The sequence below is a fragment of the Empidonax traillii genome, unplaced genomic scaffold, assembly GCF_003031625.1.
Source record: "Empidonax traillii isolate 1590-97213 ecotype Southwest subspecies unplaced genomic scaffold, ASM303162v1 scaffold56:size2478089, whole genome shotgun sequence".
In the NCBI taxonomy this organism is placed as follows: Eukaryota; Metazoa; Chordata; class Aves; order Passeriformes; family Tyrannidae; genus Empidonax; species Empidonax traillii.
Genome location: NW_020955249.1, coordinates 1,987,637 through 2,008,204, shown reverse-complemented (window position 1 = coordinate 2,008,204; position 20,568 = coordinate 1,987,637). Strand labels below are relative to the sequence as shown.

Sequence of the window (20,568 nt, the reverse complement as noted above, 5' to 3'; positions counted from 1 at the left end):
CACAAACTTCTGACCTTTAAGTCTTCCCCTGAGAGGATGCTCATAGATATTCAAAGGAAAGAATGGACTAGTAGAATGCAGAAATGAGATTGTGATTAATACAGCCTTTTCAGAAGCTCCTTCTGGGAGAGGTTCAACATTTTTGTCATTCAGATAGAACTGGGCAAAGTTCTTGAAGTGGTATACTGAACAGACCTTTTCTGGTCCTTCTGGGGACAGGCAGAGTCAAAAAAAAGTGTTATCCTCTCTTCTATGAAAAACATTTTCAACCAAAAACCTTCACATTGATTTGTAGGTAAACTCAAGTCTGATAAATGGGCTTGGACTGTGTGATGAAAGATTGCCTCTCACAAATGTTGCAATGTATTATGCAAAACCTTATCTCCTAGACTTTGAGTGAGAATGACTAATGCAATGGCTTCCTGTTGTATTAGCAGTGTCCCTTATGGAACACGGAGAAAAGACTGATAGACAGGTTAATCAAGCTATGCATCGATGAATAACCTCTTCTAAGTTTGTCACTCTGTATTTTTGTCATCTCTACTAGTAAAATAGGACTAACTAGATTTCACTGGTGGTTGTAACAATAAGAACAAGAAAACCTATTCTGTGTCTGACCAAAGGTTTTTGTAATCCACTACTTTTTGAGTATGCTGCCTCCAACAGTCTGTTGAAGTGGGTAGACCAGGAAGAGTAAGAAGCATTTGTCTTTAAAAGTGACCTAATAACAGCCTTCCAGTATCGCCAGGGAAATTTATCAAGAAGATGGAGCCAGGCTCTTCATAATAATGCATGGTGAGAGACAACAGTCCCAAGTTGAAACAAAATGGTTGGACTGAATATAAGGAAAAACTTTGTTACCATGAGGACAATGAGGTAGTGGAACAGATGGCCCAGAGAAGTGATATTCTGTGCTTCCTTTCTGAGCCAGCTGGATAAAGCACAGGGGCAGGTTGGGTCTGGCAACTGTGTCCTGGGATGCATCAGTCAAAGCATCACCAGCCAGTCCAGATGATTGTCCTGATCTGCTCTGCACTGGTGTGGCCTCATCTTGAATATTGTGGCAGTTTTGGGCACCACAATATAAGAAAGATATTAAGTTGCTAGAGAGCATCCAAAGGAGGGCAACAAAGATGGTGAAGGGCCTTGAGGGAAAGCTGCATGAGGAGAGGCTGAGGTCACTTGGTCTGTTCAGCCTGGAAGAGACTGAAGGGAGACCTCATTGCAGTCTACAACTTCCCCAGGAGGGAAAGAGAAGGGGTGGGGACTGATCTCTTCTCTATGGTGGCCAAGAATGGTACCAGAGGGAACAAGATGAAGCTGTGTCAGGGCAGGTTTAGTTTGGATATTAGGAAAAGGTTCTTCACCCAGAGGGTGGTTGGACACTGGAACAGGCTCCCCTGGGAAGTGGTCACAGCACCAGCCTGCCAGAGTTCAAGAAGCTTTTGGACAATGCTCTCAGGCACATGATGTTTTTCTTGAGGCTGTCCTGTGTGGGGCCAGGAGTTGGATTTAATTCTTGTGGGTTCCATCCAGCTCAGGATATTCTACGATTCTAAAATCCTAAGCAACTTAGTCTGTTCTTCTAGCTGACCCTGTCTGGATCAGAAGGTGGACTAGACACCTCAGGATGTCATCCTGAACAATCCCTTGATTCTATCTGAGCAAATATGTTGCAATACTTCACTAGAATACTCTCCCAATGCCTTGGTTAGGTCTTCCTGAGGAATGGCTTGTACTTCAAGTCTGACACAAATGGCAGATGACAGAGAAGGGCAAAAGAGTTATCCATTCACCTGTTGGGTCTAGAATCTTCACAGATGTTCAAAGGAGTTGAAGTCCAGAAGCCATTCCATTTCATTGGGTTTGAGAACTGATGGGTTCTTGTAAACCTGTATATTGAAAGTCAGGCAGTCAGGGTGGACCTGATAGCAACATGAATGGACAATAAAAATGGGATTTTTTTTTTTCATGTTTTGCCTTTGGTTGCCCACCTTCAATACACAAGGGGCTGACTTTTTTCAAAAGGCATTAAATACAATCAGCTTCCCCTGAACTGTGTGATACCTCTTGGACCCCAGCATCTCCAAGATAAAGGTTCGCCTTTCTCATCTTTTCACCTACATTAGAGGATAATGAAAATTCATATTTCAGGCATAAGTTCTCCTCCCACTTCATATGATTCTTCCTGAGGGCATAAGAGAGCAGTGCCAGAGATAATGTAAATCAGGTAACCTAAACTCTGCTGTCCAAGGTTTAAATCATAAATCAGCCATCTCTTTAAAAATTATATCATTACAATGCAGGTCTTAGAGATGTTTATAGTGAGTCTTAGGACAAGATTCTCCTCTGCTAAAGACTGTTTCATTAATATCCTTGCTATAGGTTTAAAAAATTGTATTCCCTCCTGCACTTTCGGGTTCTGTTTATTTTGCATTCACCCTCTATTTAGTTTCAATATGTTAGGTGTAGTAATTTCCTGGAGATATCTTCTTTAAACATCTTTTCTTTTTAGTAAACTTCATCTCTTAATTCTGTAGTAATCTACTCTATCCACATATCTGTTGTTCAGAGGAGTCTGTGTTGCTTGCCTGTATTCCAAAAAAAGGACCAAGTTAACTGGATTGAAAATACATTTTTATGGTAGGTTCCAAAGGAATAATTTCCTTTCCTTTCTCTTTCTCCTCTTTTCCTAGAAGTCCTTTCGGTGCACCTTTCAACCTCAGTGAAAGATGTGCACCATTGTGTTTCTAAAGGCCTTTGTTCATTCCTCAGCATCTCTTGACTTTGGTTGTCCCTCCCTTTTCAGCCATAGACATACCCAGTCCATATGGTGCAGAGTCAGTGCTAAATTTCATCCCAGATTTTGGCCCTTTATTGGGAGAACGACTTCAAATTATACATTGGGTAAGAGCTAGGAAGAGGAGAAACACAAAAATGGAAATAGAAATAGTCCATAAATCCATTGATTAAAATAGTGTAGTGAAACCTGCAGATAGGGCAATTTTTGATATTCCAGCAGTAGCAAAAACTTACTTAACAGTGTTCAGCTCGTATTTCCATGTAAAAAAAAATGCCCTGAACATGATTACTCTAATGCCTACAACCAATGTAACTGAAAATATTTTAGGAAGGGGAAATTCTTTTTTTTTCCCTTTATGTTCTTGTAATTCTCTTGTAGTCAGCCAACTTCTCCCTTTGCTGAGCAGATCCATGTAAATGTCAACAAGGGAGTCAGAAAAACTTCTGCGAAAACTTCTTAGAGGAACTATTTAAGGTGTGTTCTTGAGGAAACTGAATTTTTTTTTTTCCAAAAATATCAGTTTTGAAAATGCCACTTGAGGTGCTTGAGGTGCTCTAGCCCATGGTATGAAGTACTTCTTTGCTAATTCTAATCAAATGTTGAGGTTGTATCATTTCTGTGGATTAGGGCAGGTTCTGATGTGTCTTGAAGTCGATTATAACACACCTCAGAGGAGGTGCTCTAAGCACTTTTTCCCCACAAATTTTTGTTTGGATGTCTTGGTTAGTGCATCAGACATGCTTTTCTAACCAAAACTTGTTTCTTTAATAGACTGACTTTCAAGTCTTTCCAGAAATATCTTCATGTCTCTACCTATTTATTTCGGACTTTGTTGTTGCTTGTTTCAGGGAATTGACTGTGACCAGCTTTTCTTGGGCTGTTGGAGCAATATTTAAAATCTGGATTGACTTTTTAAAATACGGGTTTCGTATGTAGTTTCAGGAGAAACAAAGTATACTATAGCACACAATATAACCTTTGAGATCTCTAAGTCTTGAGGAGAAAGGCTTTAGACTTGAGAAATTAGGAAGTGGGGAATAGAGGGAGGAAGAAAAATGTTTTGCCAGCAGAGAGGTACTCCCTGGAATGGGAAGATAATGAGATAGCCTTGTGGAAGATTTACAAATGGTGGTTTGTAAGAGGAGGAAGACCCCACCAGGAGATGAGCCTGTCTCTACAAAGATGATAGATCAGTTAAGGCACTACTGTAGCAAATACTTTGTCTTCTGTGAAGACAGAGTGAAAGAGCTGAGGTTGTCAAAGTTGGAGAAGAGAAGGCTTGAGGAGACCTTAACAGCACCTTCTAGTCCCTGAAGTGGGCCTACAGGAAAGCTGGAGAGAGACTTCTTACAAGGGCATGTAGTGACAGGACAAGAGCTAATGGTTTTAAACTGACAGGATAGGTTTGGATTAGTTATAAGGAAAAAGTTCTTTACTGTGAATGTGGTGAGGCACTGAAACAGGTTGCCTGGAGAAGTTGTGGATAATACCCCATCGCTGTAATTCGCCAAGGTTGGGTTGGATGAGGCTTAGAGCAACCTGATCTAGTGGAAGGTGTTCCTGCACGTGGCAGGGGGTAAAAACTAAATGATCTTTAAGGTCCCTTCCAACCCAAACCATTATATGATTCTGATTAACAACGTGTATTTACTAGTTGCTGTAGTTTCCTAAAAGCTGATATTTTTTCTCTTTCAGAAATCACAGCACCAACCCTTTGGATTAAGCACTTGGTCATCAAAGATTCCAAATTGAACAGCTCCAGTATAAGAAATTCAGGTAATGTTCCATCTAAAAAAAACCCCATTTCTTTTAACTAGTCTGTAGTTCCTTACCATCTGTTCTTGTTTCATTCTTTCTTCATGGTAGCTATCATGGTGCTTTTGGGACTTGAAGTCTGATTATAAAATAATTTCAGATAATATCCTTTTCTGTGTCCAGACAGCCATAGTCAATATGTGATGAAGGGTGTTTGTTTCCACAAACCATAACTGGGGAATCTCTACTTTTCTGATCTGTTAATTCATCCCAGACATCTGTCTTATTTTTTCTGTTTGCTGTTCAGCATGGATATACAAACTGATGCATTGGGCTCAAAGATCTGGGCTGTGGCTTTGGTCTAAGCAGTTGCAAAAATACAGAAAGGGGCTTTTTTTCGTAGAAAATTCAAGATTTCAAATTCTTCTCTGCAGGGGATATTTTTGATAGAGAAATGATTGGATAATTTCACAACTGAAAATGGGTTTCTTATGTCTGGGTCCAAGAAAATGTTGAGACTATTTTGTGGATGAGGGAAGACCCAAGTGTAAAAAACAGCAAAGAAAAGATCCTGAATATAAGTGGGAAAATGGGAAGCAGGAAGATGTGAAGTTAGGGTGTAATACTTGAGACTGGAGAGCAGGGTGAAATGGTGGTATGGAGTCATTGAAATCACAGGAAACTGGAGAATCTGATGAGGAAAGTTTTGGATTATTAGTAAGAATAGTTTCTCTCTGATATATATTAACTGAAGTGGGAGAAATTAAGAAATTTAGGGAATAAGAGAACAAAATTGCCCTAAGAAGCCATGGATTTACTTTAAGGTTTGAATAGGAGATGCTACTATTTTGCATATTTTATGAAACAAATATGCCTAGAACTGGCTGGTGGGAATAATTCCAGTTGCCTGAACAGATGGATCATGATATCTTGAAGTGCCCCATCACCTGGTATTTCTGGATTAGCTAGAGAGCATTCATGACAGTTCCTTTGGCCTTCCTGTGCCACCTCCCAGCTGCAGGGTGAAATGGGTGCTAGGTTGGGTGACATTCTCTTGCTGCACTGTGGAGAAGGTCTCTTAGCAGGAGGATGTCCATCATTGTTCAGACCACAGTTTTAACAGGTCTCTTGTGCCTCACTTCCAAACTGTTTTTGTAGCAGGGTGGTCTGTGTAAGATCTGCCAGTAGGAATCATCCAGAAGATTCAGATCATATATGAGTATCAGCATCCTTCTTTAAGGATGTCTTCCAGGGGAAAGCAAATGCAGCTTCTGTGTTGTGAGCCTCTGGCACAACCAACAGCTCACAGTGCAATTGAGAGTGATGGTTTAATATTAAAATCCTATGTAATGAGCCCTACCTATTTTGATGACCAACTTTCCTTCTAATGCAGAAATCCTGGTGGTTGCAATGGAAAGAAGAGTCAGTGCTAAGAGGTTACAAGAAGACTTGGAAGCAGGAGGGTCTTTTATTGGAGACCCTTTCTTGGCCTGATAGAACCAAAGTAGGCTGCCTTTCATGTTGTAAAGGCAATCACTGAGTGTTTAGTCAGGAAGCTGCCTGATGTGAAATGGAATTTTGTCCACAGGAGAGTTCCTTTTGTGAGCTTGTTTTTGTCCCCTTTTTTTTCAATTGTTTCTGATGTCAGTTCTGTTATTCAAACAAAATTATTGCAGATGGATGTTACAAATAAAAAACAAATTATCTTCTGGAAAATTCAAGAATTCTGTGATTTATACAGGAAGCTAAAAGGAGATGTGTGATTCATCTAACCCAGCCTTACTGATTGCCCTGACACTCATTTACTGTAGGATCTCATTAAGAGACTAGATAGCTAATTTTTATGACCCAATTTCCATGTTGGGCCATGCAGATACACAAACATCTCAGTTTCTTACAAATTATTGATATTAAGAAATGCTGCCTCGGACTGTGGATTAGCTAACACTAAGTATGGGTTACTTCGAACTGTTTCTTTCAACTAGTGAAGCCTAGTCCCCTTGTTTGGTATCTCATTCTTTTCATCCCTTGTCATATCTATTGAAAGGCAATATAGGGTAGGTGGGATCAAACAGTAAAGAACTGGGGGGGTTGATTATAATTTAGAATCACATTTTTTCGAATGTCTTCAAGACTGTCTTGGCTGTATATGATGAAACAGCTGTCATGAGATGGGCATGCAAAGTTGGGGGATGTTTTTAGTTGCTTTTGGCCCTTGTCATCTTGAAATATTGATGCTTGGCACGTTTGTGGTTTTTCATTTATTTTTAAAGGGCTAAGATAAGTTTTACTGGCATAAGATTTGGATTTTTGGGTTTAGTGTTGCCTCAGCTATATTGTCTGTCTCGGTTTACAATTATAGTCTTGAAGCAGATATATCCTGGTATCTTCTTGCAGCAGTTTAATGGGATCACTGAAACTGGAGGAGAGAAAAGATCTAATAGGTCATTAATCTACTGCCTTAGGCTAGTGAATGTTTATACTGTACAAAGAGCACCATTTTCTAGTGCAGCTTAAGTTAAGCATAGCCTTAGATAATAAAGATTTTACGTCTTCCCACAGGAAGCTGCTCTGTTCTCTGAACTCAAATTCAGGTTTTTTCTTTTTGTAATATTCAGCCTAACTTTCACTTCCTATTTCTAGGAGTTTATATAGTGAAATGCTTAACCCTGATCTCTCTCCTCCCTGCCCTGGTTAAATGGCACTGGCCTTTGCAGTGAAGAGAAATCCAGATAATACTGTCAGAGGACCTGTTCTCCTCTCTAATTAGCACTTGGAAAGCAAGCACCATCACTATATCAACCATGAGGAGAATTTAAGAATTACTATAGGGAGTCAAGTAGACTCTTTTAGTTTGCTGTCATTGTCTCTGGTCAGTGTTAGGTGAACTACTCACGAGGCAGCTGAGCATTGCAGAGCTGGTAAATACCCCATGTTCCATATGCAGCCTGTATCTCAAGAACTGCATTTGAAATCTGAGTGTTCTACCTTCTGTTTAGTGCTGACGAACAGAAGACGTTCTCCTGAAACTCATCTCTTTTTTTGGAGCATTTACGTCTTGCTTGGCATTTGTAAATCCTAATTAAGCTAAGGATCGGGAAAAGCAGAATGACTCTAGCCTGGTGATTATTAGAGCACTTGACTGAGAATGTGTATGTGTCCAGTGAGTTTTTCTACTCTCAGTAAAACTGCATTGATAGGAGGGATTGCTAGTGCTTGTTACCCCGGCCCACCTTGAAGAATTAAATGACAATTAGATCCCTTTCTCAGTAGGGTAAGATGCAGGTTCAAATCTTCTCAGCCAGAGGCAGGAACCAAAATATGAACATATGGACTATTGAACAGCAGAAAAGTTTTGTTTTGTTCTGTTTTCCATTTACAAACTGTCATTTGTCTGTCGGGGTTTTGTGTGTTTTTTTCTTTTTGCCCAAAGGTCAGTTTTTTGTTTGGGGGCAAGTGAAAGGTATAGATCAACACAATATTACTGTGGCGTGTCATTTTTAACACTACCAGAGTGGGAGGTGATGACCATTCTCTAATCAGCATGGCTGGGAACCGTCTTTTCATTCTTTTCATTCTACTTTTTCTGTTTCAGCCCCCTGCCTCCCTCCCTATTCCAGCCTGCAATAGTCCAAATTATTTTTTTTTACACTTCTTAATCTAGGTAAACACTTTGAAGAAATGTAATGGCTGCTTGTTTAGGAGCACCCCATCTCCACTGAGGAATCCAGGGGTTTTCCTCACTTCCAGAGTTGGGTTATCTCCAAATTCATTTGTGCCGCTTAGTGATTTGGTTTTAGTTAGCAAGAATTTCCAGCCCGCATCCAGCTTACCGTGACAACCTTTAAGAAAACCACAGAGTGATGTAATGAGCCTGTGCATGGAAAAATAAACAGTTCTGGAGAAACCAGCAGTAGCAGCCTCAAGTAAATATTCTGCAGTCACTGAGGTTTTGATAATGACGTTATTTGAAAGGAAGAATGAGTAATATATTAAGGTTAGCAGCTGAAGACAGGTTTGTGTGTGTGTGCCTAGTTTAAAAAAAAAAAGAAAATCTCATAGCTGTTTATTTCAAAATCTTACTTGGTGAATGGGAGCCAATTCCATGAGGCCTATTCTGCTCAGCTCTGGCATCCAGGCATTGTGCAGGCATCTCATGATGGCATTCCAGTGATAGTACTTTCTTCTGTCAGGAGCTCTTAGTGGACAGAGTATAATTGTGAATGAGCTTTGAAAACAGGAATGGCGGTATTCACATTTCTTTTTCTTAATTGAGTCCACTTTGAGTCCAAACTTAGGGGCTTTTCAAAGGGAGAAAAAACTTGAATACTGCATGTCTGTATGTACCCTGCCATCCACCCTATAGGGAGACTCGGTATTGTTGGGGGCAGTTTGTCTCCAGAGATTTGTGAGGTGAAGTGTGATTCTATTAAATGTACTAACAGGATCTGGCATCTCTGGTTTGTCCGTATTCCTGTAAGTTTTTACCTACTTGCAGGGAAAAAAAAAAAAAAAAGGGCAAGAAAACACCCATGGGCACCCCTAAAAAACCTCTCTCTAATACTCAGCTAGGACCATTTTGCTGCATGCCTTTCTTAATGATCAGGGATACTGATTGCCTCTAGGGAGAATATACTCATGGCTATGTTGCCTTAGCCAAATAGAGACTTTCTAGGATACTATACATTAAAAAGGGTCTGGTTTTGGCTATATTGAGTATCAGTGTAGTTCCTCTTGAGTCAGGTGAGCCCAACTAACATATAGCAGGATTTACACATATAGAGCATGCTGATTTGCCCTGGAAAAGGAATATGGCAGGAATATTGGTGGGATACCTCAAAAATAGCCATGTTTGGACAAAAGTTTAATTTGTTATTAGGGCTTTCCTTTACAAAAGTGAGGATAAACCCAATGAGCTTAAACACCTATATTATTTTCCATAATGGGGAGACATTGCACCTATTTGCATTGAATGTATAGTTATTTGAAGTTGGAGCAAATTTCCTCATGCCTTGAAAATGTGGAATGCTGCAGAGAACAAGGAGCCACAGGTAGAGTCAGATGGCTTTTGAAAATCAAAGTAGTGTTTTGAATGGGGGCAGTTCTCACCTGTCTTTATCCCTCAGCCTTATTGTTTAGCTGTCTTGTCCTACTCTGGTGCACAGCTCTCTCCACCTTGTTATTTGAAGAAGTGAGGCCACGGACTTCTGCTTCTCCTGCTGCTTTTCTCCAACTTTCTGTTACTACTAAACAAGTTGTGTTAGTTCCAAATTTATTGTCTTTCCATGCCAGTTGTGTTAATGTTACTGTTCAGATGTCTCATACAGGACTGTAGGCTCTTTCCCAAAATCTGTGGCTGGTTAGTGTTAATCAGGATACCAAGTGGAGGAGATGGCTATTGCTTTGGCAGGAAAGCAGATTGGTTGAAAAGGGGGTGTAGTCAGGCATAATTGTGCTTTAGCAACATCTGAATAAGATGTTATGGCAGAATTTGAACTGGAAAATGTTGATGCCTGTGAATGATATTCTAATGCTAACTGCAGTCCTTGATAAACATTTTGGTGCTTCTGTCTCCTCTGGGCATAACACCTGGGATTAGTTTGTGGCTTTTGAATTTCTCAATAGCTTTAGAGAAAAAAAGTGTCAGTGATGGTGTCTAGAACAAGAGCTTATGGGAGGGAAAGAGTGTCAGAAAGCTTTTGCCTTTTCTACTATCCTCTCTTAAAGTGTCCTGTCTGGCTCTTGTCTTGCATATTGAGTCTGTGCCTCCCAGCAGAGTGCTCCTGTGACCTCTCAAAACTCTTGGGCTAAAAATCTATGACTTCACTGTCCTACCTGCCACAACTATTTATCTTCAGACCTTTGCATTAATCCTCCCACTCCTTCTTTTTGTGAGTGTTTGTTTTGGTTTGATTTTGAATTAATTTTAATTTAGATTCTGGCTTGGTATCAAATGAAGCAATCTCAAGAGAAGCTCGCTCCTGTTGAGTATAAAATGAAAACTTACTAATTCCATTACATTTTCACAACAAATATCTATGCTCTTATCTGCTGAGTTCCTGCTTCCTTACAAGCCAAAATGTGATGTTTCTTCCCTCCTTTTTATCCTGCCTTTCCCTCTGGCTCCATCTGTGGTTCGGGCATCCTTTCCTGTCTTAGCTGCTGCCTGGAAGGCTTCTGTCTCTTTCTCCCTCCTGGAAGTTATGAGAAGTCTGAGAAGGTATGATATGTGTGATGCCTAAGTGTTATTCTCCCACGGTCTCAGTGTGACAGGTGTTTGTGTGGTGAAGAAGGGAGTATATAGTGAAGAACAGAGGCAGGGGGAATGGAAGAATCTAGGGCCAGGGCCCTTCCCAGACAGCCAGCAAACAAAGTCATAAATAACATGCCATTGGGGACCAGTTACTCTGCTCTATGAAAAGGTGCAAAGTATACAAGTGGGAAAAATAACATTGTATAATAATCAGCATGCAACCATAGGTGTTAAACCATATGCAGCTAGGCAAATAAATGAAGCTCTCCCTGAGTGCTGTGCAATAAATCATTCCCAAAGAATTCAGTCACTCCCCCCTCCTTATCCCCCAAAGAAAGAAAACACTTTAGACGTGGAGTCATAACTGCTGCTCTGCAGCTGCCAGTTGAGGCGAGTGGACGGGGAGCAGTAGGAGAGGGGCAAAGATATAAGAATCTGGGGTAAAAGGGTAAATAAAAAACAACCCTGCACTTAAAACCACTGATGATTAGGTGGAGAAGGGAAAGGAAATAAGGTCCAGCACCAAGCATTACCTGGACATACAAGGACAAACTGAGTGTGGTCAACTTTGTGAAGTTTGTTTTACTTTTTTAGCAGAAGCTGGTTCATATTGAAGGGGCTGCATTGATTTGCTGAAGTAATTCTATAGCAGCTCCTTGTTGTATGTAATAGCAGCATTCAGCATAGGCTTGTTGGTGGATCTGCAATTCAGGCATCCATTTGAATCCAGTTGCTGCCTGCAGATAAACTGCATGTATTGAGTCACCTTCATGCCTCTCTTGAAATGTTCCTGTCAACTTCACAGCATTTCTGAGGTACCACGATTAAGGAGGAGATGTTTCAAAGTAACTGTCTTTACTAGCTCCTAGATAACCTCTGGAAAATATTTAGACCTAGGCTTCTCCTGAACCCAAAACCCCTGGTGGAGCTTGCAAGTGATTTGCAAGGAGACAACTGAAGGAAAAAAAGGGTTCAGAACACAGATCAGTATATCCTTAGGAGCATCTGTTAACCCCCAGCTTTGTCCAAGAAGGCCATGGATATTGCCTAGTACAGCATAAGGCTGTGAAGGAGTAGAGCTGCATTCGGGAACTTTAAAAACCTTACTCCTCCCAAGAAGGCATCTTTCGGTGCCAAGGTTAGGGTGAAGAGGTTCTCAGCTTTGGTGGGTCTTGGAAATGGAGTGAGTAGATAAGAGAAATGTGTGAGGCCCCACAGGAGTATCAGCAGAGCTTGTGGAGTAGCAGCATGGGAAAATATCATAGAATCATCTATGCTGGAAAAGACCCTTCAGATCAAGTCCAACTATTAGCCCAGCACTGCCAAGTCCACCACTAAACAATGTCTCTAATTGTCATATCTATATGTCTCCTAAATGCCTCCAGGGATGGTGACTCAACCACTTCCCTGGAAAGCCTGTTCCAATGCTTGATTACTCTTTTGATAAAGAATTTCTTTTCTAATATCCAGTCTAAACCTCCCCTGGTGCAGCTTGAGGCTGTTTGCTTTCATGCTCTCACTTGATACTTGGGAAAAGAGATCAGCACCCACCTTACTACAACCTCTTTGTATGTTGACTGTGTTCTCTTTCAAGCTGATGTCATTGGAGCTGTGAACCATGTTGTTGGAGTCCCGTGTATATTTTCGGAAGGGGGTGGGACTGCCATCTTCATGTTCCCTTTTTCTTGGTGGTCATTTCATTTTTGCATTTTGCCAGACCACCAAAATAAGGAAGTGGTCAATGGAAACATGGGAGTACATTTTGTGCTGCAGTTGAGGGGTGGCTAAAGTGCAAACTTTTCAGGCTGATGAAACAATGTGTAAGTAGATGGAAAGGCCTCTTTGTAGAAGATCCCAAGGGTTATCTCTAAAGAGGAAAGAAGGCTGGGCAGAGAAAACACTTCCAGAGGCAAAAAAAGAGACAGGAATATGTTTAAAAAGCAAGGTAGCATTCAATCTCCTGGAACACTCGAGGGAGAAAGAGGTGTTAAACTGGCTGACCTCACTTGGGTGAATGAAATGGCATTTTTCTGGTTTCACCAGTTATGATGCAGGGAAGTCTGTGGTCCTGGTGTCACCAGTTTCCCGCCTCACCTTAGGCTCACTGAACAGGTTCCAACAGCACAAAGCTGCAGCTTCTCTTTGGAGCTCAGACCTCAGAATGCATGGGCTTCCACAGATGGAGGAGCTATCGCCTATGTAAGGCTGCAGTTCAGAGAAATCTTACTGGAATCATCAACTTCAGCTATAGTATCATTCTATAGTACTTCCTTTGACTTTTAAGCCAGAGCATGGAAGAGGGTTATACCCATCTCATGACACTGATGAAGTGAGAACTCATCATGGCTAATGTCTGAATTCCATGTTATCATGAACTTCCAAAGCCTGAATATTCTGCCCAGAGACAGCTGACTGAAGCTAAATATCCAGAAGTAAGTGCTAGCACTCCTGTCAGAGGCAATTCCCTCTGCCGCCTTGTAAAGTGCTAAATATTACCAGAAAAAGCTGGTCTATCACTCCATGAAAAGGCCCATCACACTGTAAACTTGTCTCTCTTGCCTTCTTTTACTCACCAGTAGTATCATAAAAAAAGAACATTGCTGTAGGTAGGAAGACCAGTCTGAACTGCTTTCTACCTGACTGTGACAGTTTCCAAAAGCTTTCTATTTGGTGTCCTGTAATTGCACATGTACAATACCGTAAAAATAGCATGCTTGTATACTCTAGCCAGCAGAGGTAGTCAAGTTCTCCAATAATTGCTGTGCTAGTTGTTCCAAGCACTATTAAAAGCAGGTGTGGAAGTGAAAATAGTTTCCCAGTAAAGCTAAGGCTCCAGTGGAAACACCTATTGCTTCTTGTTTTATTGAACAGTATTCCTCAGTGTGGAAAGAGTGCAGTGGAAAAGGAGTATAAGGAAAATAAATGTGTTCAGAGACAGGTGGCTTATCTCAAAGCTAGGTATGCCTCAAGCTCACAGTGCTTAGAAACTATGTGGAATGGAAAAGAGGTATTAGGGAACAAAAAACACAGACTCTGTGTAGTGTTGCATCAGAATGACAAGGGCAGTGTCTAAGATTGAAAGCTTTTCTACTGCTGAGGAACCACCCTGATATCAAGAACTGAAGAGGCTGCATTTTGATGCCAAACTTTCTCTCCTTGGAGTGTGGAAACTGTTGTCAATGTGAAGGTACTGCACAGCTACAGCTGTCATACAGAATCCAGGTGTATATGGGAGGGATCAGAACCCAAAATCTGGAAACTTAAACCAGATCAAATATCTTCAAGATTTTAGTTTGTGTTAGCAAAGAGGTTGCGTCGCTCACTGAGGATCTGCTGGAGCTTCTCGGCCTGTGTGAGGAGAATGAAAAACACCTGAAAGGATCATGTAGTTCTTCCTGTTTTAACCTGGGGTCACATCTAGTTAATAGCAGCTCTGACACATGTAACCTGCTCCTAATGTGGCAACAGAGAACCCACTGCCTCTTCCAATTAGTGAACAGTTAATCAACAGGGCTTTTTAATATCAAACCTAAATCTCCTTTCTCCAAGTAAGCTGTCTGCTACTTGAACTATGCATGGGAGAAAAAAAATCCATTACTATCCTTTTTTTTTTTTTTTATAGAACAGCTTTTATGTCTCAGAAGACTGAATGTCATCCCTAGACTAAACAAATTGAATTCTTTTGGCCTTTCCTCATAGATCAAGTTTCCTAGACCTTTGCCTGTTCCCTTTGCTCTCTCATGCCCTCTTGCCAAATGGTCCACCTCTCCCTCAAAGTGCAATGCCCAGAGCTTGTACACAGGGCTGACATAAAGGATCACTAGTCCTTAGGGCCCCTTTCTTATGTGAAGCCTTTGTCATTACATCCCACAGCTAGATTCTCTTGTTTTGACTTTTTTGTTGTTGTTTGTAATGTCAGGAAGTTGCAGATTTTTTTTGTGGTCTACCTAAGTCCCTGACCAGTTTTTTTCCAAGTCTTGCTGTCTCGCCAGTAATTTCCTCTCAATGCACTGGATTTTTCCTTGGTGGTTGTTATAGTTTGTACTTGTAAGTTGTGATCGCACTGACTTAAAACCATTTATCAAGGTGACTTTGAATTCTTTCCTGAAGTTCAGTATGTAAATTGGATGCTCTGTTCCACTAGCCAAATTTATCATTTAATTTGATACAAGTCTCATGATAGCTTTCTAAACTGGACTGTTTCACAAAGAACTTTTGAGATCTCTTGTCTAAGAGAGCATATCTTTCTTAACCTGCGGTGCTAGACATCTCATGGTAACTGTATACAGTCTGCATTTTCCTTGTTTGCTTATGAGAATGACACAATTTATAATATGCTCCAATGAACTAGAATTTAAGCAGAGCTCTGTTTAATGCATTGTATTTTTGCAGGGTTTTTTCCAGGATGATGTATTATAGCCATAAAAAAACATTGGTCTTTTTCTGCCAACCTTCACCCAGTCTGGCTACAGCTCTAGGAGAGCTAGGACTCTGTGACTGACTGCTTGAGATGGGATGATAGAAAGACTCCAAGGCCTGCCTGAAAGTTATAATTGCAAGGACGGGTCGCTTTCAACTAACAGGTTTCAAGATGAGCCGGGTGTGGATCTTTATTCCTGTGTAGTTTGGAAACCCTGTGGAGCAGACTCCTTTCTTAGCTGGGCAGCACCACAGGTTCTGCCAAGTGAGCACAAGCTGAGCATCAGAAAGTCCCTCTAATCCCTGAGACAGTGCTTCCCCTAGGAAGTCCTCCTTATTTCAAGCTAGAGGGTAGATATTGAATAGGCTTCTCATCATGTAACAGTGGTGGGAATGCAGTGCAGCTTTATCTTTTGGAGCAGGAATAAAATGTCAGGGGAAGGACGTGTTCCTGGATAGCTGAAGTTTAATGAGCCACTTGGAATAATGCATTTTTTAAAATTATAACCCACCTGTTAAACCTTTGCATTGTACTTGTTCACCACTGGAACATGTAGCATCTGCTTTCTCTGTAGCCTATGCCTTGAGAAATGAAATGGAGTGAGTACCAAGGTAAAACAAGGGCTGCTCAACTGGTACAGTGTGGGAGCACCTGCAAGCTTTATTTTTCTTTCTACCTTTATATTAGCCAGAATACTCTGGAGGGACCACAGTTCCAGACAGAACAGGGTGGAGTGGGTATCAGCTCTGATGACTAACAGAGGTGTGGAGAGATTTATGCTATCCCCATGAGCTGTATTTGCTCAGCTGTTATTGTGCTCCTAGTAAACACAGAAGGGGTTGTTTCTCTCCCTCCACCCACAGCCTTGCTCAGGGAACAGGCAGCTAGTGCCTATTCACTGTGTTGCTTTGCTAGTCCTGTTAGCACTTGTGCATGTGCGTACCCAAGGCTTTTCAAATTCTCTTTCCCCTCTGAGGTGTAAAGGATGCAGATTTGGACTGCTGATATAACCTGTGCTGAACTTATTTTGTGGAATGAGGCTGTGCTTTTTGGCCACAGCTCTTGTAATCTCCTTACTGGGATGAGGCACTTGTTATTCTGGACTGGACCTGGATCCCATTCACATTAAAGCTCCCTTATGCAATGTAAAAGCACCTTTAAGCTGGCATACATACTGTGATAAAATAAGCAGTTCAAGGCTCTTCCACAGCACTGTAAAGATGCTAAGTAAAAATGAGAAATCAACCCTGTCTGAATTAAGCTCCCCTGGGAGACAGGCAAACACTTTTTTCTCACTGAGAGGAAAACTGAGGCACAAAGACATTTAGTCCACATGTTTGGGTTGGCACAGGATGTCAGTAGGAACTTGGCACTAGATATCTGTGCTGCTGCCCTTTGTTCTGTGCTGCACTAATTGCTCACTGAGGGGAAAGCTGGGAGTTGAACAAAAAAAATTTGGGGAAGATGTGCTCTATTTTTTTGAAACAGTATTTGGAAGTCAGGTTCCTGTTGCAGCACTAACAATTGGGGATTGGTCAAGAATTTTTCAGCAAAAGACCTTTTCCTCCCCTTGTGATGAATGCTTGTTCACTAAAACTGAAGCTTTTTGTGGGAACTCCATGGGAAAAGTTTCTCTGGTCCAGACAGAATTTCTGTTCAAAAGAAATGAGGGAGGGAAAGAGAAGGAAATCTGCCCTGCCTGGCATGGCCTGTAGCTTTGGGGTTAGGCTATTCATATAGGTTCATTGGGGCTGGGCAGAAGCACAGAGGAAGAAGACTAGATCCTCTCTTTTGCCCAGTTTGGAAGAAGAAATGCTGTCTCAAGGATGTAGAGAACTCTCCAGGGTGTTTGATTTTGGTGTCACCATGTCCCTCTTCTTTTAATTAAAAAAAAAATTGTGGGTGCAGAAGAGCAATATTCAAAAAAATAATCTACTGTGGTTTGATGGCATATCTTCCTTATGTCCCACCCAAATCATCCACAGCATCCTCACAGCCCCAGTGAATCATGCTTGGTCCTTTGGCTCTCATTAGCAGTGAGAGTTATATGTCAGGAGAGCAGCTGGAGGAGGCTGCCTTGTCCCCAGAGCAGCATGTTGGCTGCATCTAGCTCTGCAAGCTGAGCACGAGAACTTTTAAGCACAAGCCTTTGGCTAGGTGCTGCTAGACACCCTCTCTTTGTAGAGTACACAAACAGCTTTGTAGAGTACACAAACCCCCCCATCTCTTTAATAACCATATAGTTTATTAGACAGTCAGATGAGTCTTTTACCTCATCCATCACTTTTATTTTTATTATGCAAACACTAGATGTATGTTTGAATGTGTGTACTTAAGGGACTAGGAATGAGAGACCTTTTTATGAATCTGACCATGTATTTCTCAGAAGGCCATTACTAAGGGGAAAATTGTTGCAGAAATAATGTGCAACTGCAGATGTCCAAGCTGTGTTTTCTTGCAATACCTCATGGCTTCAGAGGCAATTCTTTAAAAATATGTTTTAATGAGTGTTACAAGCAGCCAAGAGTAAGAAGGAACAAACAGTTAGATTTTAGAGCTGAGCAGTTAAGGTAAAATGGATATTTCTGCCAGTGATTCTCTGCTTTGTGTACGTGCATACATTCCCTAATATTTTTTTTACTGTCGTTGGATCTTTTGTAAGGTTTGCTGTCTTACAAAGGTTTTGCTCCCCAGCAAAAGCAAGTTGGCAAGTGTTACTTAGTTTCTTTGGTGATGGTTCTCTTCAGAAAAAACAGAGATGGCAGAAAACAGCTGAATGTGACAGCGCCTTTAAAATAAAGAAGTAAATGCATGTAATATTATTTTTTGTCCTAGGAAGACTGTGTTCACCTTGCTGTCTTAAATATTCTTTCTCTAAATGCTTAGTTTAGGGAAAGAAGGAAAACCTTTCTTTATCTTTCTGTGCCTGCAACTCCCATTAACAGGGAATAGGCTTTTAAGTACCCTGTGAGTATAATAAATATATGCTACTTCCTAAGATGACAGCCTAATTTCATACCTGGAATAAAACTTTCTAACTTGGCCATAGGCTTTCACTATTCTCCATGAATGTGGCCTTGGCAACAACAGCGCAATTTCCAGTAAGCAGTTTGACTGGAACAGGCAGTCTTCAGTGTCCTGGAGCTGGGATAGCATTTGATGGTCCCTTCGTTGCTCACGAGACCATCTTTCAGGGTGACAGTGCATGCAGTTCAGGCCAAGTCCCATACTAGGGAAGCTGATGGTATGGATTTCCCTGCTGATTTTGCTGGCTTTTGAATACCCCAACTGTTAATACTCGTGTTTATTTTTTAAGGGAATTAAGTGCTGTTAGAGTGGTAGCCTGGAGGAAAGAGCTTCTCCAGGGGCTACTATTAGTTAATACATTCTGCTTTCTAGACAGATGTCACTGAAGGAACTTTCCACAAGGCTGTTTGCTATTTCCACAATGTGTTTGCTATTCTGATCTCCTCTAGCTCGGGGAAGGTATGGTGGATCTGGAAAGGGTTCAGAGAAGAGCTGTCAGCTGGGACACTTTGGCATGTAAGAGATGAAGCAGAAATCTGTAATGCAGGGAGGAACTTTGCTAGCAGCTTCTTCTAGATGTATACTAGAAATGAGAAAAGTGTGATCTCCCTGCTATTTCAATTGTACTGCATCATTTGCTAATGATGGGCCACTGAATTCTGGTGACAGTGGAAGAGTTTGCGTCATGATATCTATTTGATATCAACTGAACAAAGGCTTTAAGATTTGTTTCACTCAGCCTTTAAACACCGTTCAAACAGAAACAGCTACCAGTTAGTTATGTATTCTGATAGTAAATGTTGTGACTATTCAATTCCCCCAAATTTCTGTGTAATATGTGCAGAAAGATTTTTTCCATTTTTTTTAATGGCATAGCACAAATGTGTGTTTATGTACATTTATTCTGTGTAATTTGCATACCTAACTGCAAATGTATATAAAATAAGATCCTAATTCATTAAAGATATTTATTATTTTTTCTTGATTTTAATAAAAGTAGCATATTTCTCTGTTCTGACAAACAAAGAAAACCCACCGTATTTTGTTTGAGTAATTTTACTGCTAGTTTTGCAAGACTGAAAGGACTTGAGAAATCTTGTTTTGACTTTGTGCACTCAAGAAGCTTTGGGGATTTAGATAGAAAAATTCCTGGAATGTAGTTCTTTTTAGCAGAAGTTTTTTTCTTTTACTTATAATATAAAGATGATATGGAATTTTGCCCCTGTTTTTTTGCTTCCCCAAGCTGCATGAATGGTTCACCTCACCTGATGGCCAAGGTGTGAACTGGTGTTGGCAGACTGTGGGTAAGAGGGGGCCTCTCTGATGTAAGTGGTTTGTTAGAGAGCCTGCAAGCCTCTCACTCAATGACTTCTCTGTCCACATACAGCTTGGGAACAGTTGCGGGGTCTTTTTTTTTTTTTTCAGATGTGAAAGTCTGTCAGCAAAGTGAAGTCAGCTTAAATATCAGCTGAGGCTTGAGCTCTCCTTCAGTTTTTGTTGACTTTATCCCCTCCTGCTCCTTCCTGGTCAAGTTTTTCTCTGCTTGAGTCAGACTTGCCGACACTTCAAAGTTTTTATTCTGTGTTTTGAATGTATGGGTTTATGTGTGGCAAAGTTCAGGTTGCCCTTCACGTTCCCAGCCTCGACAGTGATCTGAAATGCTGAGGAGAATTGAGGCCATTTTGGGTTTCAAGACTCTTTCAGCTGCTACAGTTCAATTTCAACCGGTAGAAGTTCTTCTGGTACCCAAGCATGCTGTACTGAGGTGACGCTGTGTGGACCTGCTGGAGTTTTTTGTTGTACCTGCTGCTACCAAGCTGTGGAATTCTAGCTGTGAATTGGTACCCCTTCTGCTCCCCAAATATGGAACAAGAATTACTCTCTACACCATAATTTATCAGCAGAATATTAGACATATCTGATGGTGTACAGACAGGCAGGCAAAAAACAAGCAAAGAGTGAGTGTGTGTTAGTTGTATGCTGAGCCAGACCTGGGAGCAGGATGCTGAGGTCATGCCAGGTCTGCTGGCTGGTGGTGCAAACATCCAAAGATTTGGGATGGACCTGTGGTGTCATTGCTGGTCCATGTTGAAGAATTTTCTGAATTTAAAGCTTGAGGGAGTTCTTGCCTGTGGCAAGGAGTTATGGGTCTTGTGCCTTATGTATAAAAAGAAAAGAAAAAACACAGTAAACTGCAAGGGAAAGGAAGGCTAGGGAAGAAGAGGACACTTCTGGGCTTCTCCTGTTCTTTGGTTCATGCCAAAGAACTACCTCTCTACTCTGTTCTCTGATGTCTTTGGAAATACCCTT

At 41.1% G+C, this 20,568-nt stretch overlaps 1 protein-coding gene across 1 annotated transcript in view; it reads left to right on the top strand.

The window, feature by feature from the left end:
- Positions 1 to 20,568, top strand: part of SMOC1 (SPARC related modular calcium binding 1) — a 135,837-nt gene that overhangs the window by 86,653 nt on the left and 28,616 nt on the right. Inside the window, exon 8 of the mRNA XM_027879729.1 lies at positions 4,499 to 4,579. Coding sequence (XP_027735530.1) covers positions 4,499 to 4,579 — 81 coding nt within the window. The remainder of the gene's footprint in view (positions 1 to 4,498; positions 4,580 to 20,568) is intronic.